This window comes from Equus quagga, chromosome 5, assembly GCF_021613505.1.
Source record: "Equus quagga isolate Etosha38 chromosome 5, UCLA_HA_Equagga_1.0, whole genome shotgun sequence".
Classification (NCBI taxonomy): Eukaryota; Metazoa; Chordata; class Mammalia; order Perissodactyla; family Equidae; genus Equus; species Equus quagga.
In genome coordinates this window covers 77,482,373-77,508,923 of record NC_060271.1, presented here as the reverse complement: position 1 = coordinate 77,508,923, position 26,551 = coordinate 77,482,373, and the positions used below count along the sequence as shown (strand labels likewise).

The 26,551-nt window shown below is 42.5% G+C and overlaps 1 protein-coding gene across 4 annotated transcripts; it reads left to right on the top strand.

The window, feature by feature from the left end:
• The first annotated feature begins 1,087 nt into the window (after nt 1-1,087).
• Nucleotides 1,088-25,660, top strand: STAMBP (STAM binding protein). 4 transcript variants are annotated; one of them, XM_046662623.1, is made up of 10 exons: nt 1,088-1,134; nt 3,006-3,223; nt 12,222-12,297; nt 12,609-12,704; nt 14,104-14,470; nt 16,429-16,553; nt 17,415-17,552; nt 22,598-22,710; nt 23,533-23,632; nt 25,010-25,660. In XM_046662623.1, exons 2-10 carry the CDS (start codon nt 3,021-3,023, stop codon nt 25,064-25,066), a joined length of 1,275 nt encoding a protein of 424 aa, XP_046518579.1. In that variant the 5' UTR covers nt 1,088-1,134; nt 3,006-3,020; the 3' UTR covers nt 25,067-25,660. The 4 variants fall into 4 exon arrangements, with proteins under 4 accessions (XP_046518579.1, XP_046518580.1, XP_046518578.1 ...); XM_046662624.1 differs by lacking the exon at nt 1,088-1,134 and adding an exon at nt 1,139-1,208; XM_046662622.1 differs by lacking the exon at nt 1,088-1,134 and adding an exon at nt 1,228-1,617.
• The last annotated feature ends 891 nt before the right edge of the window (nt 25,661-26,551 follow it).

Below are 26,551 nucleotides of genomic sequence, written 5' to 3'. Positions count from 1 at the left end.
GAAAGAATTAGTAGAGAAATAGAGTTTTGGAGACAAAGTAGAGTGTTTTTACAACTGTCTTCCCAGAGTTATCTGCAGGGGCTCCTGGAGAATACCAACATGTGTCTTTATGCTTGTAGAAACAAAAGAACCTGATAATGGCTTTCAGCCATAAGTTTGAAAAGCCAATGACCACACAGAATCACTTCAAGGAAATCCAAGAGAAATGTGCACAACAGAATAGGAGAAATTGGAGATCTGATGCTGGCCTGGTGGAGGAGGTAACACCTGTGCAGGGATTTTAAGGTAGACCTTGAAGCATAGGTCATGTCATCACACTAACAAACATACAGGGAGGCTCCCAAAATTTGTGGGTAAAGTATCCCAGGAGAGCTACACTTTCAAATCAAGGCATTGTTTCAGAGTGATGATATACAAAGTCTCCTGAGACAGAATAACTAGTGGGTTTGCAAGACCTTTTTGGAAAAAGGCTGTTCATATATTCACACATCCACACACAGAATGTGCCACACTGTTTGTATCTGGTATAAACAACCGCCTTGTCCTGGTGTCCCTACTGCTTTGCACAGTGACCCTTAGAGATGCAACACGCATTTTCGATAGATTTTATTGGTGTTCTGAATTAAAAAGTTAGTCTTATGTTCTTTTCTAGGCAATAAAAGGACTGCCTAATACCTTAAGCCACCAATTTTGTGCAGAAAGTAACACAAGCTGAAATTTTCAGTTTTCCTTTCCCCGACTTAGAAACCCCAGTTAATTTAGCCAAGTACTCGGAAGAGCAATCCCTCCTTGAACTCTGGATTTGTGTGAGGGGCTATCTGGCAGGTAACTCCTGCCCCAAATAAAAATAATTCTAAAGACAAGTCAGCCTGGTCATCGGTTCCTTTAACTACTTGGTTCCCTCTTCTTCCCTGTTGAGTTTCCTTTACCAAGATGGCCGCCGTCGGGCTCTCTCCTCATTGGTCGGTTTCCCGCAGGTGGAGGCTCTAGCCCCGCCCGCCAGCTCGCGGCCCCGGGCGCTCGGTTCCCGGGAATGGAATTGTCAGACCAGCGGGAGTGGGCGGGACGGGACGGGACGGGGCGGGGGTCGGATGTGACGTTTCCGGAAGCTCCGACTGCCATCCGCGGGGACAGGTGGGGAAGGGTCCCGGGAATATGGTGGGGCCGGGGTGCTGAGCGTGGTCGGACCGTGAAGGAGAGCGGCCGCCGTGAGTGTGGGGCCTGCAGCCTTCTCCTCCCCCATGCCCCTTGCCTGACCCGCTGCGCGCGAAGACCCTTAGGGCTCCGGTCCCCAGCCAGGCCCAGTGCTTCCCCGCCCACCGCCCTCGAACGACCCGAAAACGGATGATTTTGCCCCGGCTTGGCAATTTGGGCTTGAGTGCCTTCAAGAAGGGAGCCTCAAGCAGGTGTCAGGAGGTCCCTCCCTACAGTATACGCCCCTCTGCTCATTCCTCCTACTTCCTTTCGCCGCCTCCTCAGTGCTTTACGCCACCTTCCCTTCTCATTCGCGGATGCTACATCTCCTCTTTGGAGTGTTGCTCAGCCCTGTAATACCGAGTACCGAGCTGGCGTCAGGAAGGGGTCCCATTCTCGATCCAAAAGATCCTCTCCCTAGAGGTACTGAGATGCAACAAACATCCTCTCCTTCCGTTAGCTTTAATGGGCTCTGCGCTGAGTTTGCTAATTAGGCGACTAGTGGAGGTTTTAGATTTGCTAGAAGCTTTCTGAGTCTCTAAAAAGGCTTTGTGGGAGATGGAATACCTCTGCCTCCCTCGTAGTCCCTACAGCTTTTGTACTATTAGTGAGGGTGTTTTAGAGAGGAAGCTTGGTGGAGCAAGTGTGACCTAGAGATAGAACTGGCCGAGAGAACACTATCTCTGAGGGAGGGCTTGAGGTGGAAACGGAGAAACAGTGGATAGACAAATGAAACTGAACAGTGAGGATTTCTGGGCACATCAGAATCCTGACTGAAGCGAAAACTCTGTTGGAAAGGAGTAAGGTATAAAATTGAAAAGACAAAATAGGGCCACAGGGCCTCGAATTGCAAAATGAATTCTACCGTAGCTTGTATATTCTACAGTGTGCTGGGTAGAGTGCGCTGAAATTCAATATGTATCAAATTCCCAGATTCTTTTTGGAGATGATGTAGAGTAATATCTGATTGGAAGTTGGAATCCCATTCCAATCGCAACAATATCTAGAAAGATTGTAGAATTATTGCAGTTTGAGACCCAGGGTGGGAAAACCCCCAGGTTGTTTGTTGGTTTGTTTTTTGCATTCCAGGTTACCTTCATGCCCTTTTGTGATTCAAAGACTGCTTAGTCTTTGAAGATAGATTTGAGTAAATTGTTTTCAAGATCTGAATTCCTTGCCATGATATGAGGAATGATGTTGTAGATTGACTGGAACGGTGGTTTAGTGAGCGGAGTTAGGATTATGAGCGTTCATTCCCAGACCAGTTCCCCTAACAAACCTTGTGCTCAAAGATGAAAAAGTACACCACCGAAAAAATGTCAGTTACTCTCAGATGAAATAAAAGTGATCAAACTTGAAGTCGGTTAACAATCATAATGAAAATTCATTGAGTACATTCTGCCAGGTACTAGGTGGATGGAAGTGGGTAGCCAGGAGGAGACATAATGCAAAAAATAGAAGACACTGTCCTTGCTGTTATGATGCTGAGGGCAAGGCCACCTAATGACAGGGAATGATTAGCATGAAGACTGGAAATGAACCCCCTGTGGCCCAACATGGTTATACCACCTAATTATGGCATAGGGACTGTGTGGTTTTGAGTCTGCCAATCATGATATGGGCTTCCTTGAGGGTCTCAGCCTTCTTGTGGGAAGGAGACCTTATTTGATATGAACCACAGCATATGGTATTTTTCTCTTAATTTATTAGTAAAGTAAAGGTTCATGGGATAAACATACTGTATGCTAGGCTGTCCTGGGATGATGGGGGCCATGGTGTTGATGCTATCTGTTTTCTCCATTCTGTCTCAGAACTTCTTGGCCCTGATGTCTGACCATGGAGACGTAAGCCTCCCACCCGAAGACCGGGTGAGGGCTCTCTCCCAGATTGGTAGCGCAGTGGAGATAAATGAAGACATTCCACCCCGTCGATACTTCCGCTCTGGAGTCGAGATTATCCGAATGGCATCCATTTACTCAGAGGAAGGCAACATTGAACATGCCTTCATCCTCTATAACAAATATATCACGTAAGACACCTCCAGTTTCCTTTTTCTTTTCCGATGACTGATGCCTTACTTATCCTACTCTTGTGCTCATTTATTCTGCTCAGAATTGCTAAAACTACAGAACTTTACAGCATCATTAGCATTAATCATTTTTGCTGGCATCTCCTATGTATTGGCTGTCCTTGACTTTCAAAGACATGAGTACTGAAAGTATTATTTTCATGACTCAGTAATTTCATGAGTAAGAGACCTAGCTCTTTGGCCTGTGCCCACATGGCCCAGCTGGTAGGTGAAAGAGTTGGTGGTTAAAGTACACATGTTTTGTATTGATGAATGTTTTTCCTGTCCTTTCTCTATTAAGGCATCCAGTCATAGGATTATTGTTGAGGTTCAGCAGAGGGAAAATTCCTCACCTCTACTTATTTTGTAGCAAATTAAGTGATTCAGAAAAAGTTTTTTCTTCTTAGCCTTTATCACAATCATGCAAATCATCAGATAAGTATTACCACCTACAGTTTGTGTGGCTCATCATAAGAACTTTCACCTTGAATTGCTTAGCATCTTAGGGTAGGCAGCATAAATAGATTTCAGTACAGTCAACAGGGAACAATGCCTATAACCCCAGTGACAATGCAGTGATGTGTAATTTAGGAAGGGAATGATGTTAAGGGGTTTTATTTGTAATTTCTAGGCTTGTTCTTTCATCATACTGGGACTTTTTAAAAACTAATCATAATTACGATGTATTTTTTGGCTCTTAATAGTTCATAGAGTGTTTCACCTGCATTATTTTGTTTGATCTTCGCAGTTCTGTGTGCATTGAGTTGGGTGTGTCATCCTCCTATTCTCCACATGAGGAAACCAGCTCAAGGTTTAGTGATATGCTTTGTTCCACAGTTTGGAGTGACAAAACCCAGATTTTCTAACTCTTAACTCAGGATTCGTTCTACAACATAGGTCCTACCTATTCTTTTTGTTTTCCTTTTGGTAATGTTCTATGAGTTGAAGGCAGTCTTGAGATAATAGTCTTGAGGCCCACTAACTATTTTTTGGTTATTTTTTATTATTGTTTTTTGAATAGGTAACACATACATATGGTACAGAATTCAGAAGGCACAAGAGGGTATAAATATTTGAAAACTAAGTCTCCCTACCACTCCTCTTTTCCCCTAAACTTTCATTCCCCTCCCCAGAGACATTCACTTTTATTAGTTTCTTATCTGTCCTCCCAGAGATGATATATGTATACCAATTATATCACATTTTTTGATCACATACTGCTCTAAAGCAGCGTTTCTCAACGTTGGCATCATTGACATTTTGGGCTGAATGATTCTTTGTTGTGGGGACTGTCCTGTGCATTGTAGGGTATTTAGCAGCATCCCTGGTCTCTTCCCACTAGATGCCGGTAACATCTCCTCCCCCCACAAGTTGTAACAACCAAAAATGTCTCCAGACTTTACCTAATAGTCTCTGAGAGGCAAAATTGCCCCAGTGGAGAACCAGTGCTCTAAAGAACAATAGGTGATAAGAGTGGAATACTTAGGATTCACATTATAATATTAGAGTGGAGAAAAGGAACTACTGTTGTCTTTTTTTTTCTTCCAAGTTTAGAAGTAGTGCCATTTCCTCAAAGATCTTGCAGTCCATCCATGTCATCATGCTCTGACATGTGGCCTCAATGTTGATAAAATGTCATAGAATTATAATTACATTCCTGCCTCTCTTTGCTGTTGTGAGGTTTTCATTCCTAGACACAATGGGCACAAAATTTATTTTCCCGAGAAGTTTCTTTGGCTACTGTCCCTCTCTTCATATACTCTGTTGCTGGTAGAAATAGTATCCTTGTATATTTCCAATAATCTTGTAGATAGTTCTCCTGGAATGAGACCCAGGAGCACCATTCTTTTCGAGAATCATAGTTTAGAAAGTTCAGTAGACTCATGGAATCACTCTACCAAGTATTTTCTGAAGGGCTTTCTGGATCCTGTTGCCCCACATAGAAAGTGCTTTGAAGGCAAAGATCATATTCATTCAACAAATATATATTCTGTGTACCTACTGTCTACTTGGCACTGCGTTAGGTCGTGGACCTAATTAAAATTGCCCCTGCGCTTATTGGAGTACCTTTCTAGTTACAGGAAAGAAAATAAACAGCTAAGCAAATAAATATATAGTCACAAAATAAGGTAAATGCTATGAAAGCAACAGAGAGAGTGCTGTGACAGAATAATCAAGGGTATCTAATTAACTAGGGTAGTCAGAGTAAGGTCTGTCTGAGAAGGTAAGATTTAAACTGAGACTTGAAGGATGCCAGAGAGTTACTTATTCCAAAGCATGGGGCAGAACATTTAAAACAGACGTAACTGTGTGTTCAGAAGCTCTTAGGTAGGAAAGACCTTAGTGTGTTCTGAAGACTGAAAGAAGATCGTTGTGTTTGGAATGTAGCAAGTAAAGGGAGAGAATGACTCCAGATGCAGTTGGAGAGGCAGGCAGGGCCAAATCATGCAGGATCTTATAGGCCATGTTAAGGAGTTTGCATTTTATCTTGAGAGCAATAGAAAGCCATTGAAGCGTTTTAAGTGGGATTGTGACCCAATCTTACTTATGTTTTAAAAATATAAGTTTTGGCTGCTGTGTGGTGAATGGTGGAAGGAGTGTTAAGAGAAGGCAGGGAGATTAGTTAGGATACTTATAGCTGTTTAGGATGGAGGCTGCTGGCTTTAAGGAGTATAATGGCCTGGAAAGAAGCAGATGGATTTGGCATTCTAGAGGCAGAGTCTGCGGGACTTACTGATAGTCTGGGAAAGAAGACAGTATTAAGGTTGACCTCGGCTTTCTGCCTTGAGCAACTTAGGATGTTGTACTCCATTTACTGAGAATGGGGAGAATGGTGTCGAAAAGGGACTGGGTAGGGGTCAGGGGTTCAGGTCTGGTTTGTTTGACATGTTAGGATGTTAACTTGAGAGGCCTGTGAGATATACAAGTAGACATGTGCAGCAGGAGGCTGGATGTACCAGTCTGAACTCAGAGGAGAGGTCTGGGTTGGAAATACAAATGCAGAAGTCCTCAGCATACAATGGTTCTGAAGCCATGAGAACCGCTGAGACCTTCCAGTACAGAGGTTCTTAATCCAGGGTCCAGGAACCCACAGGGATCCATTGATAGAATTCGTGGTCCATGAACTTGGTTGGGAAAACTTTTCTTGTTTTTACCAACCTCTAACTGAAATTTAGCATTTCCTTCAATTTTGAATGTAGACCTCAAACCACGCTAGTATTAATAATAGTTGTAATTTTGTCACCAGTAGAAATCAGGGTATTTTCGTATCATACCACAATTGTTGCTGATATCTCAAAATAACATTTACACTTATCACTATGCACAATTTCAGTATAGTTATTAAACCCATGACTAGATCCTTTTTTAAAATGTATTAACAATGCATTAATAAAGAAGCACATATCATAATTTTTTATATTTTGAAAACTATATTTCAGTAGAATTGGTTTCTTTTGTAATCCTTTTTGTTTTGTGTTATATCTTAAAAAATTATTCTGAGGAGGAGACTGTAGTCTACCTCAGATGCCAGGAGGATCCATGGCACATAAAAGGATCAAGAATCCTTGATAATGAGATTGTAGGATGAGAAAGGAAGGAGCCTGGCACTGAGTCCTGAGGTTGGTTAGTGCAGGGAGGGCCAGCAGAGGAGACTTTGAAGGAAGGTTCCAGAGGCAGGAGGAAATCCAGGAGAAAGTGATGCCATGGGAACCAAAAGAGGACAGTGTTTGCAGGAGAGTGGTCAGCTGGGTCAGCTGTGTGAGGATTTGGGTTTGGTTACATGGTGTCATTGGTGATTTTGATAAGCAATTTTACTAGAGGGATTAAAGAGACACTAGAATGGGTTGAAAGATGAATAGACAGTAAGAAAGTGGACAGTGAATAGACTATCACCAAACTTTTTCTGGAATGGGCCACATAGTAGATATTTTTAGCTTTGCAGGCCATTTGAGTCTGTTACAACCTCTGCTTTGTAATGTGAAAGCAGCCATAGACAATACATGAAGGAATGGGTGTGGCTGTGTTTCAATGAAACTTTATTTAGAACAACACATAGTGAGCCAGATTTGACCCACTAGCTGTAGTTTGCCAAGACCTGGCATAGACAACTCTTTGTAGAAGTTTGGGTAGGAAGGAAAATGGAAAAATGAGGAAGCAATTGAAGGAGGACAAGGAGTGTGACAATGTGTGGTGTGTATTTCAAGATGGGAGATTCTAAAGCGTATTTTCTGCTCCTATAAAGGATCCTGTGGAGGAGTGGCTGATGGTATAGAGGGTTTAACTGTAGCAATAAACTCTTCAATAGGCAAAGGGGGTAGGATTAAGAGTACACAGATACTTAAGAAATGGATTTTTTTCTGTGAGTTGGTGTCTCTTTGAGTGACATGATTATCAGTGTTAACAGTGAGACTGATATGGGGAGTCTGTTCCTGTATATGGTTACACTTTTACGACCCTTTAATATGATAAACTAGGCGTGGAGGAGAGCTGAGTTTGAGGGGGGTGGGATGTAGCAGCTCATTTACTTAATTTGTTAGATTTAGGGTTTAATTTAGGACTTGGATTGGCTTTGCCTGAAGCAATGAATGTAGCTACCTTCATTTTTTCTGCAGATTTCTTCTAGACCCTAATTCTGATTCTATGAACTGACAAGCCCTGGGAGTTGCAAAAAAGTTCTCGGTCTGTTTTTCTAGCGCATTTTACTTGGTATATTCTTGTTGGTAACAGTGGCTCCCTTTGGCAATTAGTACAACCAGGCCGAGAAGAGGGCGGAGGCAGGCACCTAGCTCACGACTCCTCTGCCTCCTCCACTACTAAGAGATTTTCTAGACCTTTTGTGGATACTTTAATTCAGGATTTTAAAAGGGCTGTTCCTTCTTTTCCCTGGAGCAGTGCAGGCATCTTAATGATCTCAAGCACATTTCCCCCTCGCTGGCTTTGCCTACTGCAGGAACGCTTTGCCTTTTGCAGACCCCAGTATAGAAGAAGGATCTTCAGCACATTAAATCAGTGCATATTTTCATGATGACCACAGACAATAATCCAGGCAGTGGATTCTTTCACAGCTTTTTATGGTCATTGACTGGGCTGCATAGAAGGGAGTTACAGAGGACTTAGGCAATTCCTGTCTGCTGGGTGAGCCTCCTGTAACACAAACCCACTTTCTGAACGTGGTCTGTCACCTGCATTGAAAATATTTACCACTGGGATTGGGGCTTATGCCGGAAGAGGGTTTTCATCTGTGATCATGCTTACTTTGCTGATTAACTTTTAAGATTGGAAGAGATGATATGAGAATCCTTGCTATATCCGTGTTAGAGAATTTCTGCTTGATTTTTTGGATTAGACATTTTTATACACAAAATTAATATTGGCTCATGATTAAAATAATTTTTCAAATCGTACAGCAATGGAGATATTAAAGTGAAGAGAAAAGTCCCAACCACCAGAGGTAACCACTGTTGTGTTTCCTGTGTGAACAAGAAAATGTTTATGCCCATGTAAGCACACAGGCTCACGTTTATCCTTTTTTCTTAAAGCATGAATGACATCATACAATATATCCTGTTCTACAACTCGCTTTCTTAACAGTCTGTCCATATCAGGACATACTGATCCATCTCATTCTGCCTTGGTGTCATTTTTTCTGTTTGGAATCATCTTATCCCAGATCTCTTCATAGCTTACTCTCTTCAGGTCCTTTCTCAAATGCCACCTTCTCAATGATGGCTTCCTTAGCTGCCCTATTTAAAATTTCAGCCCTTCCCCTGTCACTTCCTATTCCCCTTCCCTATTAATGACTTTTCCCTAGCACTGATAATCCACATACTTTTTGTTTTGTTCATTGTCTGTTTCCCTACTGTAAAGTACACTCCATGGTAAGGAGGAATTTGTGACTGTGTCGTTCACTGCCAAATCCCCAGCCTCTACAATAATGCTTGACCCCATAGTAGATGCTCAATAAATATTTGTTGACTGAATGAATGATTATGTTGTTTTTCACATTTGGGTACACTGTAATTTATTAAATGATCCCCTAATGATGGACATTTCAGTTTTCAGTTTTCCCTACTTATACGAACAATGCTGTATATGTATAGCATTATAGTCTTGTACATGTATCTTTGTACTATTGTGTAGGATAAATTCGTAGAGGTGGAATTGTGAGTTTAAAGGATATACTCATTTTAAATTTTCCATAGTTGTCTCCCACCCCACTCCCTCCCCTAAGAAAAAAGTTCTTATCAAGTGACAGTCAGTCCTGCTAAGAGTGTGTAAGAACACACATTTCCCTACACCCTTGCCTGTACTGCTGATAATCTACTTTTAAACCTTTGCCAGTCTGGTAGATGAAAATGGTATCTCCTCTTAATTTGAATTTCTTTCATTATATGTAAATTTGAGTACCATTTCATGTACTTATTCACCTTTCGTATTTACTTTTCTGCGTATCTCTTTTTTTCTACTGTTATATTCGGTTGTTTTGCTTGTGTTTTTGCCAATGCATCATTTCCTCTCTCTAGGCTGCAACTGGATCTAACCCCAGAGAACAGTGTCCATCTGGGCCACAACTAGTCTCTGGCTAGAATGTTTCTGCCGCATGTGAACATCTTCATCTCTTACTCTTGCTCCCATTTTTTGGTTGTTTGTTTATTAGTAAAAACAATCATATAAGCACGTAGCAGATGTTGGCTCTGTGCTAGGCACCGTGCTTAGCACTTTGGGGTTTTTTAAATTTCTTTAAGCATCATAGCAGTCCTACCAGGTAGTACTAGTTTGTCTCCATGTATATATAATTGATATATATAAAGAAACTGAGGGATGGTGAGGTTAAGTAATTTGCCCGAGGTCACACAGCTGGTAAATGGCACAGCCAGGATTGGAGCCCAGGCAGGGTGGCTGCCGAGCCTTCCCTCCTACCACTGAGCTCTGCTGCCTCCGGTATGGGGCAGAGGTTATGTGACCCATCCTCTCTGCCCTTCTGCCCGTATGTCCCCATTCAGGAAATGGGCTACAGTTGCTAAAACAAGGGAAAGGTTTCTTGTACTGGTCTGAAAGTTTTTATCTTTACGTATAAACTAGATCCCATTGCGTGGTTTAAAGTCAAAATAATTTAGAAAGATTTATGGTGAAAAGTTTCACTCTCCCTCTTATCTCATCCACCCTATTTCCCCTGCCCTCTACTTTTATTACTTTCTGTATATACTTCCTATGTTCCTTTAGATACTTGTAGGCAAATAAATAGATACGTACACACATATATATAATTTTTCCCCTTTCTTATACCTAAGTTAGTGTACTGTATATACTTTTTTACACTTTGGTTTTCTCCCTCAGCTCATCCAGAGGCCTTAAGACCATTTATTCATCAGATGTGTATTGAGTGCCTCTTTCCACAGGGCACTGTGCTGGCTGTAGAGGAGTACAGAGAAGCAGGAGACACAGAAGTCTCTGGCCTCAGGGACTTTACACTCTATTCCTTCAGGTTGGGAGCTAAGTGAATGTAAGGTGTGGGGTTTCTATGACCTGGTACTTTCCTACCTGATTTGAGCTTCGAGGCAAAGCACGTTCAGCCTGCGGAAGGTAGTGAACATGTACCTTGGTCTGTAGGGCGAACACGAGAGAGTTGCTGAATTGTAAGTCTCTTGAATACAAGAACTATCTCCTATTTATCTTAATATCCTCTTCAGGACTTTATGGTTGAACAAATGAATCTGTACTTGTTTTAAATATAAACTTCAAGGAAACTGTTTATATCTTTTTCTTGAACCCAAAGGGAAGATTTTTAGAATCATTTTGATTTTAGAATTCATTCCTGCCTGAGGGGACTCTTCAAATTGGATTGAAGTGAGTTTTCATGTGCCTAGTATTGTACTGAAGGAGGAGGGCTCATCTAGAGAGGGTCTGTGTGGGTAGGGGTCTTCTTCTTTTCCCTTACTGGGGCAAAAAGTGGAAAAGAGCCAGTCAATCCCAGCTACAGTAGTCTTTCAGGACTGTGGGCAAGCTACCCTCAATTTATTTGTTTTGGATCTCAACTTGTATTTATTGCAACTTAATTCTGTCAACAGATTCCTTTTTCAGAACCCCTCCAAAGGTTCTGGACATTGCAGGAGCCATATGGAGGCAGTATGGTGTAGTGGTTAAAAGAGTAGACGTTGGAACCGGCCTGCTGCTCTTGGGATTCTGAATCCACCACGCTGGGCTGTGACAAGTTACTGAACTTCTATTTGTTTTCACTGTACCCAAGTAGATATCATAAATGTTACAGGTCTGTGAATTGATTCAAGTTATTTTTCCCACCGAGCTTTATAGCCAAGGACAAGAATTGAGAGAGAAAATCTAGCATCTTATGTTTCTCTAAGCACTTTTCATCAAAGATCATAGTGCATATTACACATATAACATGCACATATCACACACATGTAGTGCATTTGCTATCTAAGCATCTTGGTGCTTAATATGATGTAAGGAATATTCTTCATATGAGGGAACATGAATCCCAAAGAAAAAAACCCTAAGTTAAAGGTCACCCAGGGCCAGGAGTACTAATAGAACATGGGTTTTCTCTTAGCCTCCTTCCCTTGCCTGCCAAACTGTCCTCTGGAGAATGTTTTGTAACAGAGACCCCTTCCTTTGGAAGCCTGTCACTATTGCAGCAAGAAAAGAATCTCTTTGGAGGTATATTTTTGGGCACAGGATAGGCTTTGTTCCCATATTTTTGTTGTAGGAGTCTGCTGCTTGCTGCTGTACACTTGCTTTGGGAGGAGAGGGAAATGCTCTGTTCCTCTTTTACAGGGATGGGGATGGGTGCAGAGTACGGCCTGTCTGGGTGTGCCTGTTGCCCCTCCCCTGCGCATCTGGAAACCCGTCACGCAGTGGCTGCAGGATACAGTTCATTGCTTCAAAAGTCTTTCTGACATTTTCTTTGCATCATAATCGTTCTGGTCTGTTCCCTTAGGCTCTTTATTGAGAAACTACCAAAGCATCGAGATTACAAATCAGCTGTCATTCCTGAAAAGAGAGACACGGTAAAGGTGGGTCTTTACTTTCACCGTTGCCCATCTAAAAGCTTCAGAGTGGCACAGACTGCCTCCAAGGTAAAGCTAGTGGTGTCTCATCTGAGCATCAAATCCTGCAATAGGAGCTAAGGCCATTTCATCAGATCAGTTAGGAAGTAGCAGGGACGGGACAGTAGGGGGATTTTAAATTGTTTTTGGAAACATTTTTGCCATTTGCCAACTTGACTTAAGTCTTTTTACTTCTCTACTTAATTAGCTGGAAGTTAATTGTTCAGTTAATTGATCAGAGAATTGTTAATTCTCAGTTTTGTTGTTTTGTGTCTCAGAAATTAAAGGAGATTGCATTTCCCAAAGCAGAAGAGCTGAAGGCAGAGCTGTTAAAACGATATACCAAAGAATATACAGAATATAATGAAGAAAAGGTTAGTATATAACAGCAAAGAAAAAGAAAAGGAGATTGTTTTGGTTTCTTAGACTGTGCCCTGGCCTTGTAATATGATATTTCAGCAGATTCTGTGATTTTAATGTGATATTTTACTTTTTTTGGCAAAGGCCAGAAACTCAAAGAAGTAGAACATAAGTGTTTAGGCTGAGGATTGTACCACAGATTTACTCTGCTTGTCCAAGAGGGTCACTTGAGGGATAGGAAATCCATTGCCTGTCTGCTGTATCCAGAGCAAGAACCTAAGAACATTGAAAATTCTCACTAAAACATAGGCTTTTATTTATTTATTTATTTTGAGGAAGATTAGCCCTGAGCTAACATCTGCTGCCAATCCTTCTCTTTTTGCTGAGGAAGACTGGCCCTGAGCTAACATCCATGCCCATCTTCCTCTACTTTATATGTAGGACGCCTGCCACAGCATGACTTGACAAGTGGTGCCATGTCCGCACCCGGGATGTGAACTGGCGAACCCTGGGCCACTGAAGCAGAACATGCAAACTTAACTGCTGCACCACCAGGCTGGCGCCTAAAACATAGGTTTTTAGAGCAGAGAAGTTTGGGGGTTTGATTCACAGTGGATTCTGCCTGAAGCTGTTTATAATAATTGATTTTTTTCTCAAGCTATTTTCAAATGATTCTTGTTAGGAAGAGTCAGTTAAAGCACATGGAGGACCTCCCAAGGCACGTCCGTGGCCTGTGTCAGATGTGAATACACACTACAAGCACTTCCCCATTCGTTTGCAGCTGTCTGCTGAGCTCTATTCTGGACTCGTGTTGAAGATCAGCAGAGGGGTAGACAGCTATGAGGCATATATTTCTAAGGCACTGAGTGAGGGAAAACCTTAGTGAAGGAGGTTATTACTTGCTATTTCTTACAGTTTAAAACATCACTCTATATTGACCTGATCACCACAAAAAATTCAGAAGCTTCATTTTGGGTGACAATTTGATAGAGACCCCAAACATAGCAGGTATAAGTTTGGATTTGGTTCTATTTTACAGCTTTGCTCAGGATACAGAATGTATACATGGCACAGAACATAAAACTGTACGTGATACAGATTATGAGGTGCAGATAATAAGTTGCACCGAGATTTTGGTAAAGAAGAAAATGCGTTGGTTAGAGTCACTGAGGAAGGGCACTGAGAGGACTGTGACTTCGTCCTTGAAGACTATGTATATCGTGGCAGATTGAAAGGAGTGTGACTGCTCCATGGGTCTAGAGGTACTGAGAGAAGCATGAATGCTGTCCTTAGAAATCAGCCCAGAGCAGAAGGACATTTTGGGAAATCTCCCTGCTGAAAGGCCTGGTCCTCCTGCGGTGTGAAGTCGCCTGAGTATAAAGTGTTAGCCTCACTCCTGTTCTTTCTTTGTAGAGGAAAGAAGCAGAAGAACTTGCCCGGAACGTGGCCATCCAGCAGGAGCTGGAGAAGGAAAGACAGAGGGTAGCGCAACAGAAGCAGCAACAGCTGGAGCAGGAACAGTTCCATGCCTTTGAGGAGATGATCCGGAACCAGGAGCTGGAAAAAGAGCGACTGAAAATTGTACAGGAGTTTGGGAAGGTGGACCCTGGCCCGGGCGGCCCACTGGTGCCTGACTTGGAGAATCCCTCCCTAGATGTGTTCCCCACGGCCCCTGTTGCATCCACACAGCCTTCGGACTGTAATACAACTGTGAGGCCTGGCAGGCCACCCGTGGTGGACAGGTCCTTGAAACCTGGAGCGCTGAGCAACTCAGAAAGTAGTGAGTCCGTTTGTTCGTGTCCTCTTCCATCTCAGCTGCAGCCAAACAGAGTGTCACTCTGGAGGATCAGCCTAAGATTACCTCATGTTCCCACTCATTAGGCCCTGGCCACAGAAGCCATTTGGTCAGTATTGCCATACTGTGTCCTGTCACACCGGCTATATTATGAAAGTGGCCTTCACTTCAGCCATATAATTCACCTGAGACCAGGTTGATTTTCTGAAGAGCTAATAATATCCTTGCAAGTCAGACCCTCAGCTTTTAAGAGTTATACAGACATTTGAAATGTTGGATGAATTAGAGACCACTGTTGGCCTGTATGTAAAGGGAATTTGAAAATTATTGTGCCACTTTGCAGTTCAACAACCAACTATTTAAATATAAAAAAAGGCTACTGAATTGTGCTTGCCCTGATAGCATTCCTAATCCTGGAGGAGCTTACTCAAGATAAATATTGTGTATAGTTGGTGATGATTCAGTCTGACCATGAAAACTACTCTTTCCTCCTCTCACCAACAATGGGCTATCTGAGAAAATAACAGTAGCTGCAAAAGGAATGTACCTTGATCATTAGAATAGATTTTTGGGGTAGGAATCAGCTTCGAAGTTGTCATTTAAGGAAGTCAGCTTTGTAGAAGGTCCACTTAAAGGAACAGGAATGGGCAAGGGGGCTGGACTCTGAAGCCGGGCCTTCAGGGTTTCTCCCCATTTACTCGGCACGCTTGTCTCTCCCTACTGTTTCTTCATACATATTCTGTGCTCTGGTCAGACTGGACTCTCGTGTTCCCAGAACAGTCCCTGGATTCTCTTACCCAAAGAGGTTTGTTAACGTTTGTCCTGAACCTAAAATCTCCATTCTCTGTTTCTGCCTTCCCTGCTTTTCTTGAATTTTTCGGTCAGATTGATTCTGTTCTCCTGAAAACTCCCAGAGCTCTTATTATCTGTAATGCAGCAGAGATCACTTACCTGACAGTGTAGCCATTTGTCAATAACTAAATTTTAACTTCTTGCAGATTAGGGCTTGAGTTTTATTCACATTTGTGTTCCCTGTGGGCTGAGCACAGTGTCTGCTTGGGGTGCACTTGGTAAGTGATTATTGAACTGGAAGGAAAGGGCTGTGTCAAACCTTAATTCAGAATCTTCAGACACCATCATCAGACTTCCGTGTGACCACATGGCTCCTGGCCTGATGTCGTTACCTCTCCAGGAATTCAGATCTTGCTGTTGAATATGCAGAAGCAGAACATCCTTTTTCAGTTTTTTTTTGTTTTTAATGAAAACAGGACTGTGAAAGACACCCCCTAACTTCAGCCTACTGGCTCTCTCTCAGGGTTTCTCCATGGTGTTCAGGGACAGGGTCCCTTCGTGGCATTCTGAAGTAGGCTGACAAGCTGCTTTGTTCGTTCATGCCTGTTTTTGAGCACCAGAATATGTTTTTTGTTGTTTCGTTTTGGCATTTTGACTTTCTTCTAAATGAAAGTGTTCAGAAGTAAATAGTTACCCAAATTAGTTTCTGTTTCTAGAATATATCCTGGTGTATTTCGTTGAAAGTCATACTCTCTCATGTTCTTATCTGACATAAAAGAGGTTTAAAATAAAAATGAAAGTTCAGTTGAATGGGGGAGGTTATTGTTTAATCCTTTGTGTTAGAGTGTGACAGAATTCCTGAATAGCTCAGAAACTTCTTTTAAGTAGTAGTTTACCCTTGTCTTAACTTGAATGATTAAAGCTGCCTGTCTTTTCTTAAAAGAATGTACTCCCAATGGCCATGCCCGGAGATTGGAGAAGAGACTTTACAACCCTTTTTCTTCTTCCATTAGCATGAGATCCCCACTTTCTGCCTACAGTTGGGGAGACCGCAATGATTTGGCATTGCTCTCCCAGGGCTGCCACCTCGGAGATCTGCTTGGGGAGGCTCTGCCCCGTGGCCTCACGCTTTCCCTTTTTCTCCATTACAGCTCCTACAATTGATGGGCTGCGCCATGTGGTGGTGCCCGGGAGGCTCTGCCCACAGTTTCTGCAGTTAGCCAGTGCCAACACTGCCCGGGGAGTAGAGACATGTGGAATTCTCTGTGGAAAACTGGTAAAGAAAAAAACGCTTTCCTGAGCTGAGACCATTTCTTCCCCCTTGGCCTCCTGTGAATCTCAGAGAAGATATCCAGGGTCAGTTACTCTTTGTGCTGATCCCTCTGCCAAAGGAACTATGGATAGCACAGTGTCACTTTGAATTTGGTGACCCTGTATTTGATTGATTTTCAAAGTCCCTTAAATTAAACTATTTTAATGCTAGTAGTAAGAAATACCTAATTCTACCTGAATACCAATTTTTGAGCACCTGCTTTATGGTGAGACCTAGGAATATGAAACAAGTAAGGCACATAGCATGTGTCCACAAAAAGTACCCAAGCACTTTGGAGTGGTGGGAGATATGCACCAAAAGATAAGTAGCAGGCTGAATGGTATGTACAATAAGAGCACAGGGAATCTTGAGGAAGGAAAGATCATTGAATGAGGCGCTTAAAGAACCCATTACTAACTGCTGAATGAATAAGTGACTAAAGTGGAATAGACTTAAGCTGAGCCTTAAAGGATGAGAAGGACTTAGGGAAACAGTCGAAGAGAAACTACTTTAGACATGAACAAAGCAAGAGAAGTGGTACTATACCCGGAGCTTCTCAAGAATCAGGAGTAGACCCGTTTGGCTGCAGCAAGAAATTCCCCCAGGGCTGTGGGCATCTGTGGCTTTGCAGAGTGCCCTAAACAATGTGCACGAGCAGCCAAGGTTGTGAACCACTGAGGTGAGGGGGTCAGGGAGCATGAAGAAGACTCGTGCCGGAGTGGGAAGCGCCTTCGCTTGTATCGATGTCTAACTTTCCACTGCTGTGGTAGAGTGGGGTTACATAAGTGCCAGGGAATTGTGACGAGCTGTTTTCTCCTTTGACAGATGAGGAACGAGTTTACCATTACCCACGTTCTCATCCCTAAGCAAAGTGCCGGGTCTGATTATTGCAACACCGAGAACGAAGAAGAGCTTTTCCTCATACAGGATCAGCAGGGTCTCATCACACTGGGCTGGATTCACGTAAGCAATTCCGAGCTCTCTGAGGGTTAGTCTCTTCTTCTCTCATGGTGTTATGAACACACAGCTTGTTTCTTTCTTCGAGCAAAGTGAATTGTATCCAGACTATTTCTGTTGGATGCAGACTTGACTTCCATAACAAACTTGACTGCTTGCACTCCAGTATTGATTTCTGGGAACTATGTAGGGCTAATTTTTTTAATTTTTAAAATTTTTTTCATAATAATGAACCCATTTCCGTAAAGTCCCAATTGCCCTGTGAGTGTGAATGGTGATAGGATGCTGGCCTCATGTATATGGACATTGACTAGAGGCTATGCCTCCTTCATACAAATGATCTTCCTAAAAGGTATATAAATCAAAATATTTTAAATGAGCCAAGGAAGTTAATTCAGATGCTTACGTTTGATCTTTCTTAAAGCAGCACATACCTTTATGTAAACCAGAAGGGCCACCGATATAGGTGATTTTCAAGTGTCTGCATATCTTATGCAGTCTTCTGGTAATGTTTAGGTAAAATATAATTCCATCCCTAAAGATTATTTCTTAATTTTTCTTTCTATTCCTTTTTAACCCCTCACTCTCACAGACCAAGCTGCTTTTCATGTTGTGTGACAGGGTTACATAGAAACAAGTTGGCTCATTTCTGTATTGGGGAAGGTTACACATACTTGGATGTTAGAATTTGGGAAATCCTGGCCCATGAGACAGTCCTGTGTGCCTCTGTCCTTTCTTCAGCTCAATAACACGAATATTTGCCTCTTAGTGTGTATGCCCCATTATGGTGTATGGGGGATAGAAAACTTGTTCCTTATCTGCCAGGGGGTACAGATTTGAGTAAGATACGATTTTAGTCTTATAAAGGAGATTAGACAAATAGACAAGTAATACCTCTTCCCATGAGGCAGAACGTGCCATGTGCTTCAGGAGGCGCAAACAGAACACTATGGGAATCAGAGAAGGGAAGGGTCACCCCCCTCCTCCCTGGTATTGATTTTACTAGAATGTTGACAAGAGGAGCCAAGGGAGAGTTCCGTGTGGAATGGACAGCATTGGAATCGGCAGGCTGTGTCCCCGGAGCATGGAGTGGTCTAGTTTGCTGGAGTTCATGGTTCACGTCAGGGACAGTAGTACTAAGCTTTAATGTGATACATTGGAGCAGTGCTCAAGGGGGTCCTGGGTGGACAAGCAGGATAATTCTGCTTTTTAGTAAGTGCAGAACTCCTAAAGTTTTTGAGTAGAGCAATGGTATGATCAAAGCCATACTTTAGAAAATTTAACATAAAAGCAGTTTTAAGGTAGGCTGAGGCAAGGAGATGACTTAAGAGGTTAGCGTGGTGAGAAAGTCTAATAATAATGAGAGCTGGGGTGTTGGCAGTCTGTTTGGGAAGGAGGACATGAATGTACAATTTCAGAGGATGTGGGGAATGAGTAAGAAGGGATGATGACTAAAAGTCAGTGATGACTTGGAGATTTGGGGCCTGACTCACAGGAGTGGCAAAGATCATCTCTTAAGGAGACACAGGGGCTCCAGGAGGAGAACTCACCTTGGAAATGGGGCAAAGGATGTGTTCAGTTCTGAGCATGTTGAATTTAAGGTACTGGGGAGACATTCAATTGGCGGGAGTGGTTCTCAGGCATTGGAAATGTGGCTGGAACTTGGGAGCAAGGTCAAGGCAGGAAAGAGATCTGGGAGTCCTCTGCATAGAACTGACCTTGGAAGCCTTGGAACTGGAGGGGAGTGGAGAGCCAGAGGAGATTCATTGGCAGCTTGGGGCCAGGCTACCTAGGGGAGCATGGGGAGTAGTCAGTAATGACGCAGAGCTCTAAGAGAAGGGTGACAGTAGTGGTAAGGGACAAAAGCCAAAGAAGGAGGAACGTTTTAAGAAGAAACTTCAGGATGTTAACCATATCACGTGCTGTAGAGAGCTCCAGAATGATGATGACTTGGATGAGCCTGTTGGATTTGGTGAGGTCATTGACGACCTCAATTTAGTGGGTTTTAGGCAGTGGTGGGAATAGATTATAAGGGTTTAAGAGGTAATGGGGAATGAGGTTGTGGTGATAATGAAATGGACACTAATTTTCTGAAGAGCTTAGCTCTAGAGGAAAGGAAAGAGATGGGATGATGGCTTAAGGAGTAGCTGGGTTGAGAGAAAGTTTGCTTGATTTGTGGTTCAGTGTGAAAGCCTTGAACATGTGTTTTGTTTTGATTGTGTTTTTTTGAAACCTTTATATTTGAAATACAACATGAAAAAGTACATAAACTAAATGTATGCTTCAGTGAGTCATTAAGCAAACATCTAAGTACATACAATACCTAGGCCAAGAAATAGAACATTGCCACAAGCACGCCCCCACCCCCATGCTTCTGCCCAGTCACACTTCCTCCCCAAGACAGGTAATCCCTCTCCTGATGTTTCTGGAAATCCTTTGCTTTCTTTATGGTTTTACCATCTAAATGTATATCCCTAAACTCGACAGCTCAGTGTTGCCTGGTTTGGAACTTCATATACATGAAATTATATAATGTGTATTCTTCTGTATCTGGCTTCTTTTACCCAACATTTTTAAGGTTTATGTACGTTCTTGCATGTAGTTGTCTGAACACGTTTTTATGCCCGGTGAGCCAGTGGAGCAGATATAAAAGGGCAGGAGAGACAAGGTAATGTGGAGATAGCAAGGTATTAAATCAAAAAACACCAAAAGGGGGTTCATCTTCATGTGGGGGAGAAGGCACTGATTCCTCTGAGACAGAGTTGAAGAGAGAGAGAAAGCCACAGAGAGACTTTGGAGGTTGTATTTGGAGGAACTGAGGGAATCATTTTAGGCGATCCTGATTTCAGCAAGGTTGGAGTCTGGAACTGGAAGAGATGGGGGAAAGTTAATAATTACCGTCTAGACTTCAGGTAGAAGTTAGCCGCAAATGAATAAAAGAATTTCTAACATCAGTGAGTGCCCAACCAGGAACAAATTTAGAGCCTAAAGTGATAGTATTCCAACTTTTTTTCTCATGATATTTCTGTACCACTCCTTCCTAACTTGGGATTAAAAACAAACAGAAAGTAGACCCTAAAGTTTGCTCAGATCTTAAAATTGGCAAGAGGAGAATGCAAAAGATCAATTCTTCCTTCTGTACCTCGCCAGCTGTAAGCAGGTTCTCTGGTCAAAAGCTTTGTGTGGTCATGTATCGCTCACCAACTATCGTGTAACCCCAACTCAGTATGCAGGGCCCTCCTTCGCCTTGTCTCGGCCCTGCCTTAGGTCTCATTCCTCTCCCTTGGCTGCTCTGCCCCCATCCACGCACCCAGGCTGCCCTCGGCATTCGCTCTCCTTGCTCATTTCTGCTCCTTTGGTGCATTGTTTTCTCTTCATGAAAATGCCTTCCTCTCCCTAGCATGGTGGACACCGTGGCCATAACTGTTTTTTCAAGAAACTCAACGCTGAAGGGAAGGAGAGAGAGAAGGCACAGTAGTTACGGGGGAGCAAAGGCTCAAGGCAAGGTTTCTTGATTCAGTTTGACAATCATTTCTTGAGCCCCTGTCTCTGCATTGTCTTTCTATCTAACCCAACTTTAGAGCAGAGGTCTAGATCGGCTTTTGTAGGCCTCGTTTGTTCCCAGTGAGAACTCCTGGCTCTGACCGTGGGGTGAAAGGTGTTGGCACAGACCATTTGTCCCTAGCAGTCCTATTATCATCCTGTAGATCATATTATTATCAGGTAGAAACTGATTTTCCCTTGCTGTCACCAGAGTTCTTACCTGCCCATGAGGACCGGTGTGTGGATTTGCTGTCAGCACTCAGCTGACATGTCCCTGTCCTGCAGACCTCTTCCACAGGGAGCTGGTCACAGCATTCTATGGAGGTGGTGCTTCTCAGACGAGGCTGCACATAAGAATCATTTAATGAACTTTTTTTTTTTTTTGCTGAAGATGATTACCGCTGAGCTAACATCTGTGCCAATATTCCTCTATTTTATATGTGGGTCGCCACTGCAGCGTGACTGACAAGTGGTATAGGTCCACACCCAAGATCTGAACCCGTGAACCTGAGCCACTGAAGCACAGCATGCCAAACTTAACCACTGTGCCACGAGGGCAGCCCCTAATGAGCTTTCTCTGAAGAAAAAAGTTTCCTCTCAGGTTGGATCTTTCCAGGGGTGGGGCACAGGAGTCTGTGCTTTTGACAAGCTCCTCAGGAGCTGCACTTTTGCACAACAGGTTTGAAAACACTGGTCAAGTACGCTTATTTATTTTTGGTGCTTTTCTGTCATTGAAGGTTGGTGGTCTTTTTGAGTCATATTGGGTCCTTCTTTTTGCATTCTTGTTATCTAAGATCACACACCCTCTAAGACGAACATACATCATTATATTGGTGTTCTTTTGTGTACAGAGAATGTGCTCAATAAAACATTAAATGATTAAAAACAAATGAGAATAACTGAATGCACGTTAGATGATGCTTTAACTAATTACCCTCCAATTTCGATATCTTGGTTCTTTTCCCAAATAAGACAGGGTCCTTTGCATGACTTGACTACGCTGGAATCCCAGTCGCCCCTGCCTCTTGTGCCTTGGATGACATGCTTTGACCACAGGACAGCTTTTGCCACTTTTGCCTCTAGAGCCCCAGGCTCATGTTTGACCCTGTAAGACCTCTGTCAGGAAGAAGTCAGTTATCTAACTGTGGTTTGTTAAGCCCTTGACATCTGCCATCTTGAAGTATGGGGCAGCATGTACCCTCTATTCCAGAATGGAGTGACTCTCTGTTGTATGGAGAGAGCTTGTGAGGAGCCAAATAAATCTTGACGGTCAATGGAAATTCTGAGTATCTTCACATACTCGTGTTAAACTATACTTGTTTTCAGTGCTGGACAGGAAGTTCATCACTTATTATGAACTTCGAGCATATCCCTCATGCTGCAAATGCCTTTGTACTTGGGAAGGAAGTTGTGGTCAGCTGTTGAGAACTGTTTGGCTCTGCCTTCCTCCGTGGGCCAGGCTTGGCTGTGTGTTCTCACTGAGGGGGTCTCTGACTTTTTTCTCTTAGACTCATCCCACACAGACCGCCTTCCTCTCCAGTGTCGACCTGCACACTCACTGCTCCTACCAGATGATGTTGCCAGAGTCAATAGCCATTGTTTGCTCCCCCAAGTTCCAGGAGTAAGTACTTAGGACGTGGTTCAGGTATTATGAGAAGATAATGGGGGAAAAGCCTCGGAGGAAAAGACCTTGTTCTCTATAAAATATATAGATTGTAGCATTAATTGGCTGTTCTAAAAGGCTTCCTTATAAGCCCCATATCCTGATAAACCTACGATGCTTGTTTAAAAATATAGCCAAGCAATGATATAGGTGCTTTTCTAAGAAAAGGACATGAGAAATTTGAAGTATTTGACTTGAAGCAGTAGGAATTTCAAGAGATTGATGGCAGAATCTCAAAATCAAACAGATCATAACTTCTTTTTCATTCTAAATGCTGTTATTTGCTGTGAATTCTCCCAACAAAACTAGTGTGATGTCAGTGATGAGTCATTCTCTAACTCTGATTCATTTGCTGGAGAAAAGACCTATGAGCCAGCATACTTTTTTTTTTTTTTTTTTTTTTTTGGTGAGGAAGATTGCCCCTGAGCTAACATCTGTTGCCAATCTTCCCCTTTTTGGTGAGGAAGATTGTCCCTGAGCTAAGAGCTGTGCCCATCTTCCTCTACTTTATATGTGGGATGCCTACCACAGCAAGGCTTAATAAGTGGTGCATAGGTCTACGCCCGGGATCCAAACCACTGAACCCCGGGCCGCTGAAGTGGAATGTGTGAACTTAAGCACTATGCCACCAGGCTGGCCCCATGAGCCAGCATGCTTTTGAAGCTGTCTCAAAATGGGCCCTGCCCTGCCGTGTGTGTGTGTGTGCTGTGCGTGCGTGTGTCTGTTAGGGATTTGGGGGACATTTTGTCTTGATTCTAGGCCTGCTTTTTTTAATTTCAGAACTGGATTCTTTAAACTCACTGACCATGGACTAGAGGAGATTTCTTCCTGTCGCCAGAAAGGATTCCATCCGCACAGCAAGGATCCGCCTCTGTTCTGTGTATGTATCTGTGTGGAAGAAATCAGGGCTATGCTTCAAGCAGGACGGACAGTCAGAGCTAAGGAGGTGCACTGTCCTTTCTGGCCCACATAGAAAATCAGCCTTGTCATTTATATTTCCAAACCTTCCTAATAAGGACATATATGGGAAGCAGGGTGGGATAGGAGGGAAGCTGAGTCTTAGCGCTGCCACTCAGTGACTGTGTACCTTTCATCAAGCTCCTTAACCTTCCTGGGCCTTAGGTTTCTCATCTATAAATGGGGATGATAGTAATTAGAATATCTGCTTTACAGGGCTATTGAGAGGATTAGATGAAGTAATGTACAGAAAGTACCTAGTGCAGTAGCTGGCTTACTAAATGTTAGGTTTTTCTCTTCATCAACATAAGTTGCTAAGCCTGTACTTCAATAAGAGATTTGAATTCAAAGAGAAAAAGCCACTTAAGACAGGTAAAGTATACTTGATTATGGAACTTTGCTTAAATAATACGGATTTTTATGACCTTCTTAGGAAGTTTTTTCCCCTAAGTTGTATTCTGTGAATTAAAAGTTTCAGTTGCTGATAAGATCAGCACGTTTCAGTTTGCCCCTCAAATCTAATGTGATAGTGTTGCTTTACTCCATGCTGACCATGGAGTATTAGTATTTCTTTGGGTTCAGTGAAAAGTGACCAGTATTGAAAAGGGACCCAGAACCTTGTCACATAATAGGAACTGGGTTTGTTTAGAAGAGAAACCCCAGGGAGGATCTGAGAACTGACTTGAAGTGTTAGAAGAATTGTTGTATGAAAAGGTATCAAGTGTATTTCATAGGGCTCCCAGAACTAAAACTAAGACCTCGTGGGATGACAGTTTTCGCTGAGTATTAGAAAGAACTTTCTGACAGATCTGTTCAGAAATAGGTTCGTCTGCCTTGGAATCTAATAAATGTCTAGGTACCAGGATGTTGAAACAGAGGCTGCACCAGCCCCTTAAAATGTCCGGGTTTTCAGTTATAAAGACCTCTTTTGCATGTTGGAAGTGAGCATTCCCCATGTGAGAGGAAGGGTACTTTATTATCTGATTGACATAATGACCCAAAAAACTGCAATGAATTTAGCAATTCTTTTAAATAAATGTATATTTTATGAATGACTCTAGAATATACATACCTTGTGTGGATGTAGGTATATGGGCCTACGTTGATTCAGTCTACGGGTAGGGCTTGGTGGAAGTAATGATTCCCAGACCCCTTACTAAAGTTACCATTTATTTAAGTAGCAGACTGGCTTTGAGAGTGAGAACCATTAGCTAGAATGAGCGTTTTAAGTAAGGAGTTCTAAAAAATGACTTTTCCAGATTTTCCAGGACTTTCCCTTTCTTTTTTTTCCCCACTGCAGAGCTGCAACCACGTGACTGTTGTGGACAGAGCAGTGACCATCACAGACCTTCGATAAGAGTTTGACTCACGCACCTCCCAAGAACTATAAAACCATATCAGTGTACTGTGGCCCCTAAATTTAAACTTTCCCGAAAGCTCTGGAAGCTTTTTTAGACAGAAGGGAAAGTGAGTATCACCTAGGGGAGAACTGATTTTCTACTTCTGGTTTGAAAAGAAATCGTTGACTTTAACTTTTAGGCAAGTCTGGAAAACAGCACGATAATGCTAAAGCAACTTTTCAGACTGCCTGTAACTAAAACATTAGGTTAGAAGGATGGTATAATGAACACTCACTTACCCTTCATTCTAGATTCACCAATTGTTAACATTTTTCCTCTCAGCTATCCTCCTAATTTCTCTGCCAACTTGTTTCTTGTTTACTTTTGGACTAATTAAGGGCATCTATGCAGAAATTTGGAAGCCATTTAGAAAATCTTTGGGTTTTCCTGTGGTTTGTGGCAATATTAACGAAGCTTATCACGAGGGTGAGGGACAGCTGACCAGATGGTGAGGCTTGAACACCCTAAAGAATGATTTTGTCAGGAATTATTGTTATTTAACAAATATTTCACGATATTTTTTCCTCTACAATAAAATAACAATTAACTTATTTTTTTGTGCTCTAGAGTGATGTATTTGATCAAGCATTGTCTAAACAGGTTAGCCAAAAGGGCTAGTGGTTTTGGGAAAGGTGAGAGGAAATGGAATTTGAGATGTACTGACATCGAAGGGCTGTCCCAGTTCACTTTTAATGGTTCGGTGTTTTTTCTCTGCCTGTTGCCGCCTTCCAGGGCTGTGAAGTCATCTGTTCTTTTGGTGCTGTCTCAAGTGGGTCATCCCATTCACTTCCACCTTATGCCCTAAAAACTCTCAGCTTAGGATAATAGAGCCTTTATTTGGGGTACCAGGTAAAACTCCGAATAAATGATTACATTCCCTAGCCACCCCAACCTCCCGATTTTATTGTATTGACTATTCTTTTCTGACTTAGGCAACATCTAAGAAGGTGTTTGAAGCTGAAATTGATTCTGTATTTTTCTTTCTATGAGTTGGGCCTGGTGTTCTAAGGTGGCCTAGAAAGAATGATATTGTTTGTGACCCCACAGGTGAGGGCAGGAGAGTATATACCTTGCACAGGAGAAGAATGATTTCTTTTTATATCAATATTCTATGGGGAAAAGAGTTTGCAATCGTATAAAGTTTTGCTTTATTTTATAATTTTGTGGCCTGAATATCTTCAGTCTTTATCACTTAGGTTAGTGGTCCATAAACTTTTCCCCTAAAAGGGCCAAGTCTCTATATTCTTATTCTTCTCTTGGGTTCTTAACTCCAAAGATATTGGAAATTCTTTCTCCTGCAGTTTTGGTGTAGGTGGGAATGTGCAAGTGGGTCTGGGCAAAGGGAAGAGCAGCTTTCCTCTGTCGACTTAAAAAAGCAAATTTGCCTGTTATTTTATCCTGAAAATGACTTTATTCGGGAATAGCCAAATGAATTGCAATTC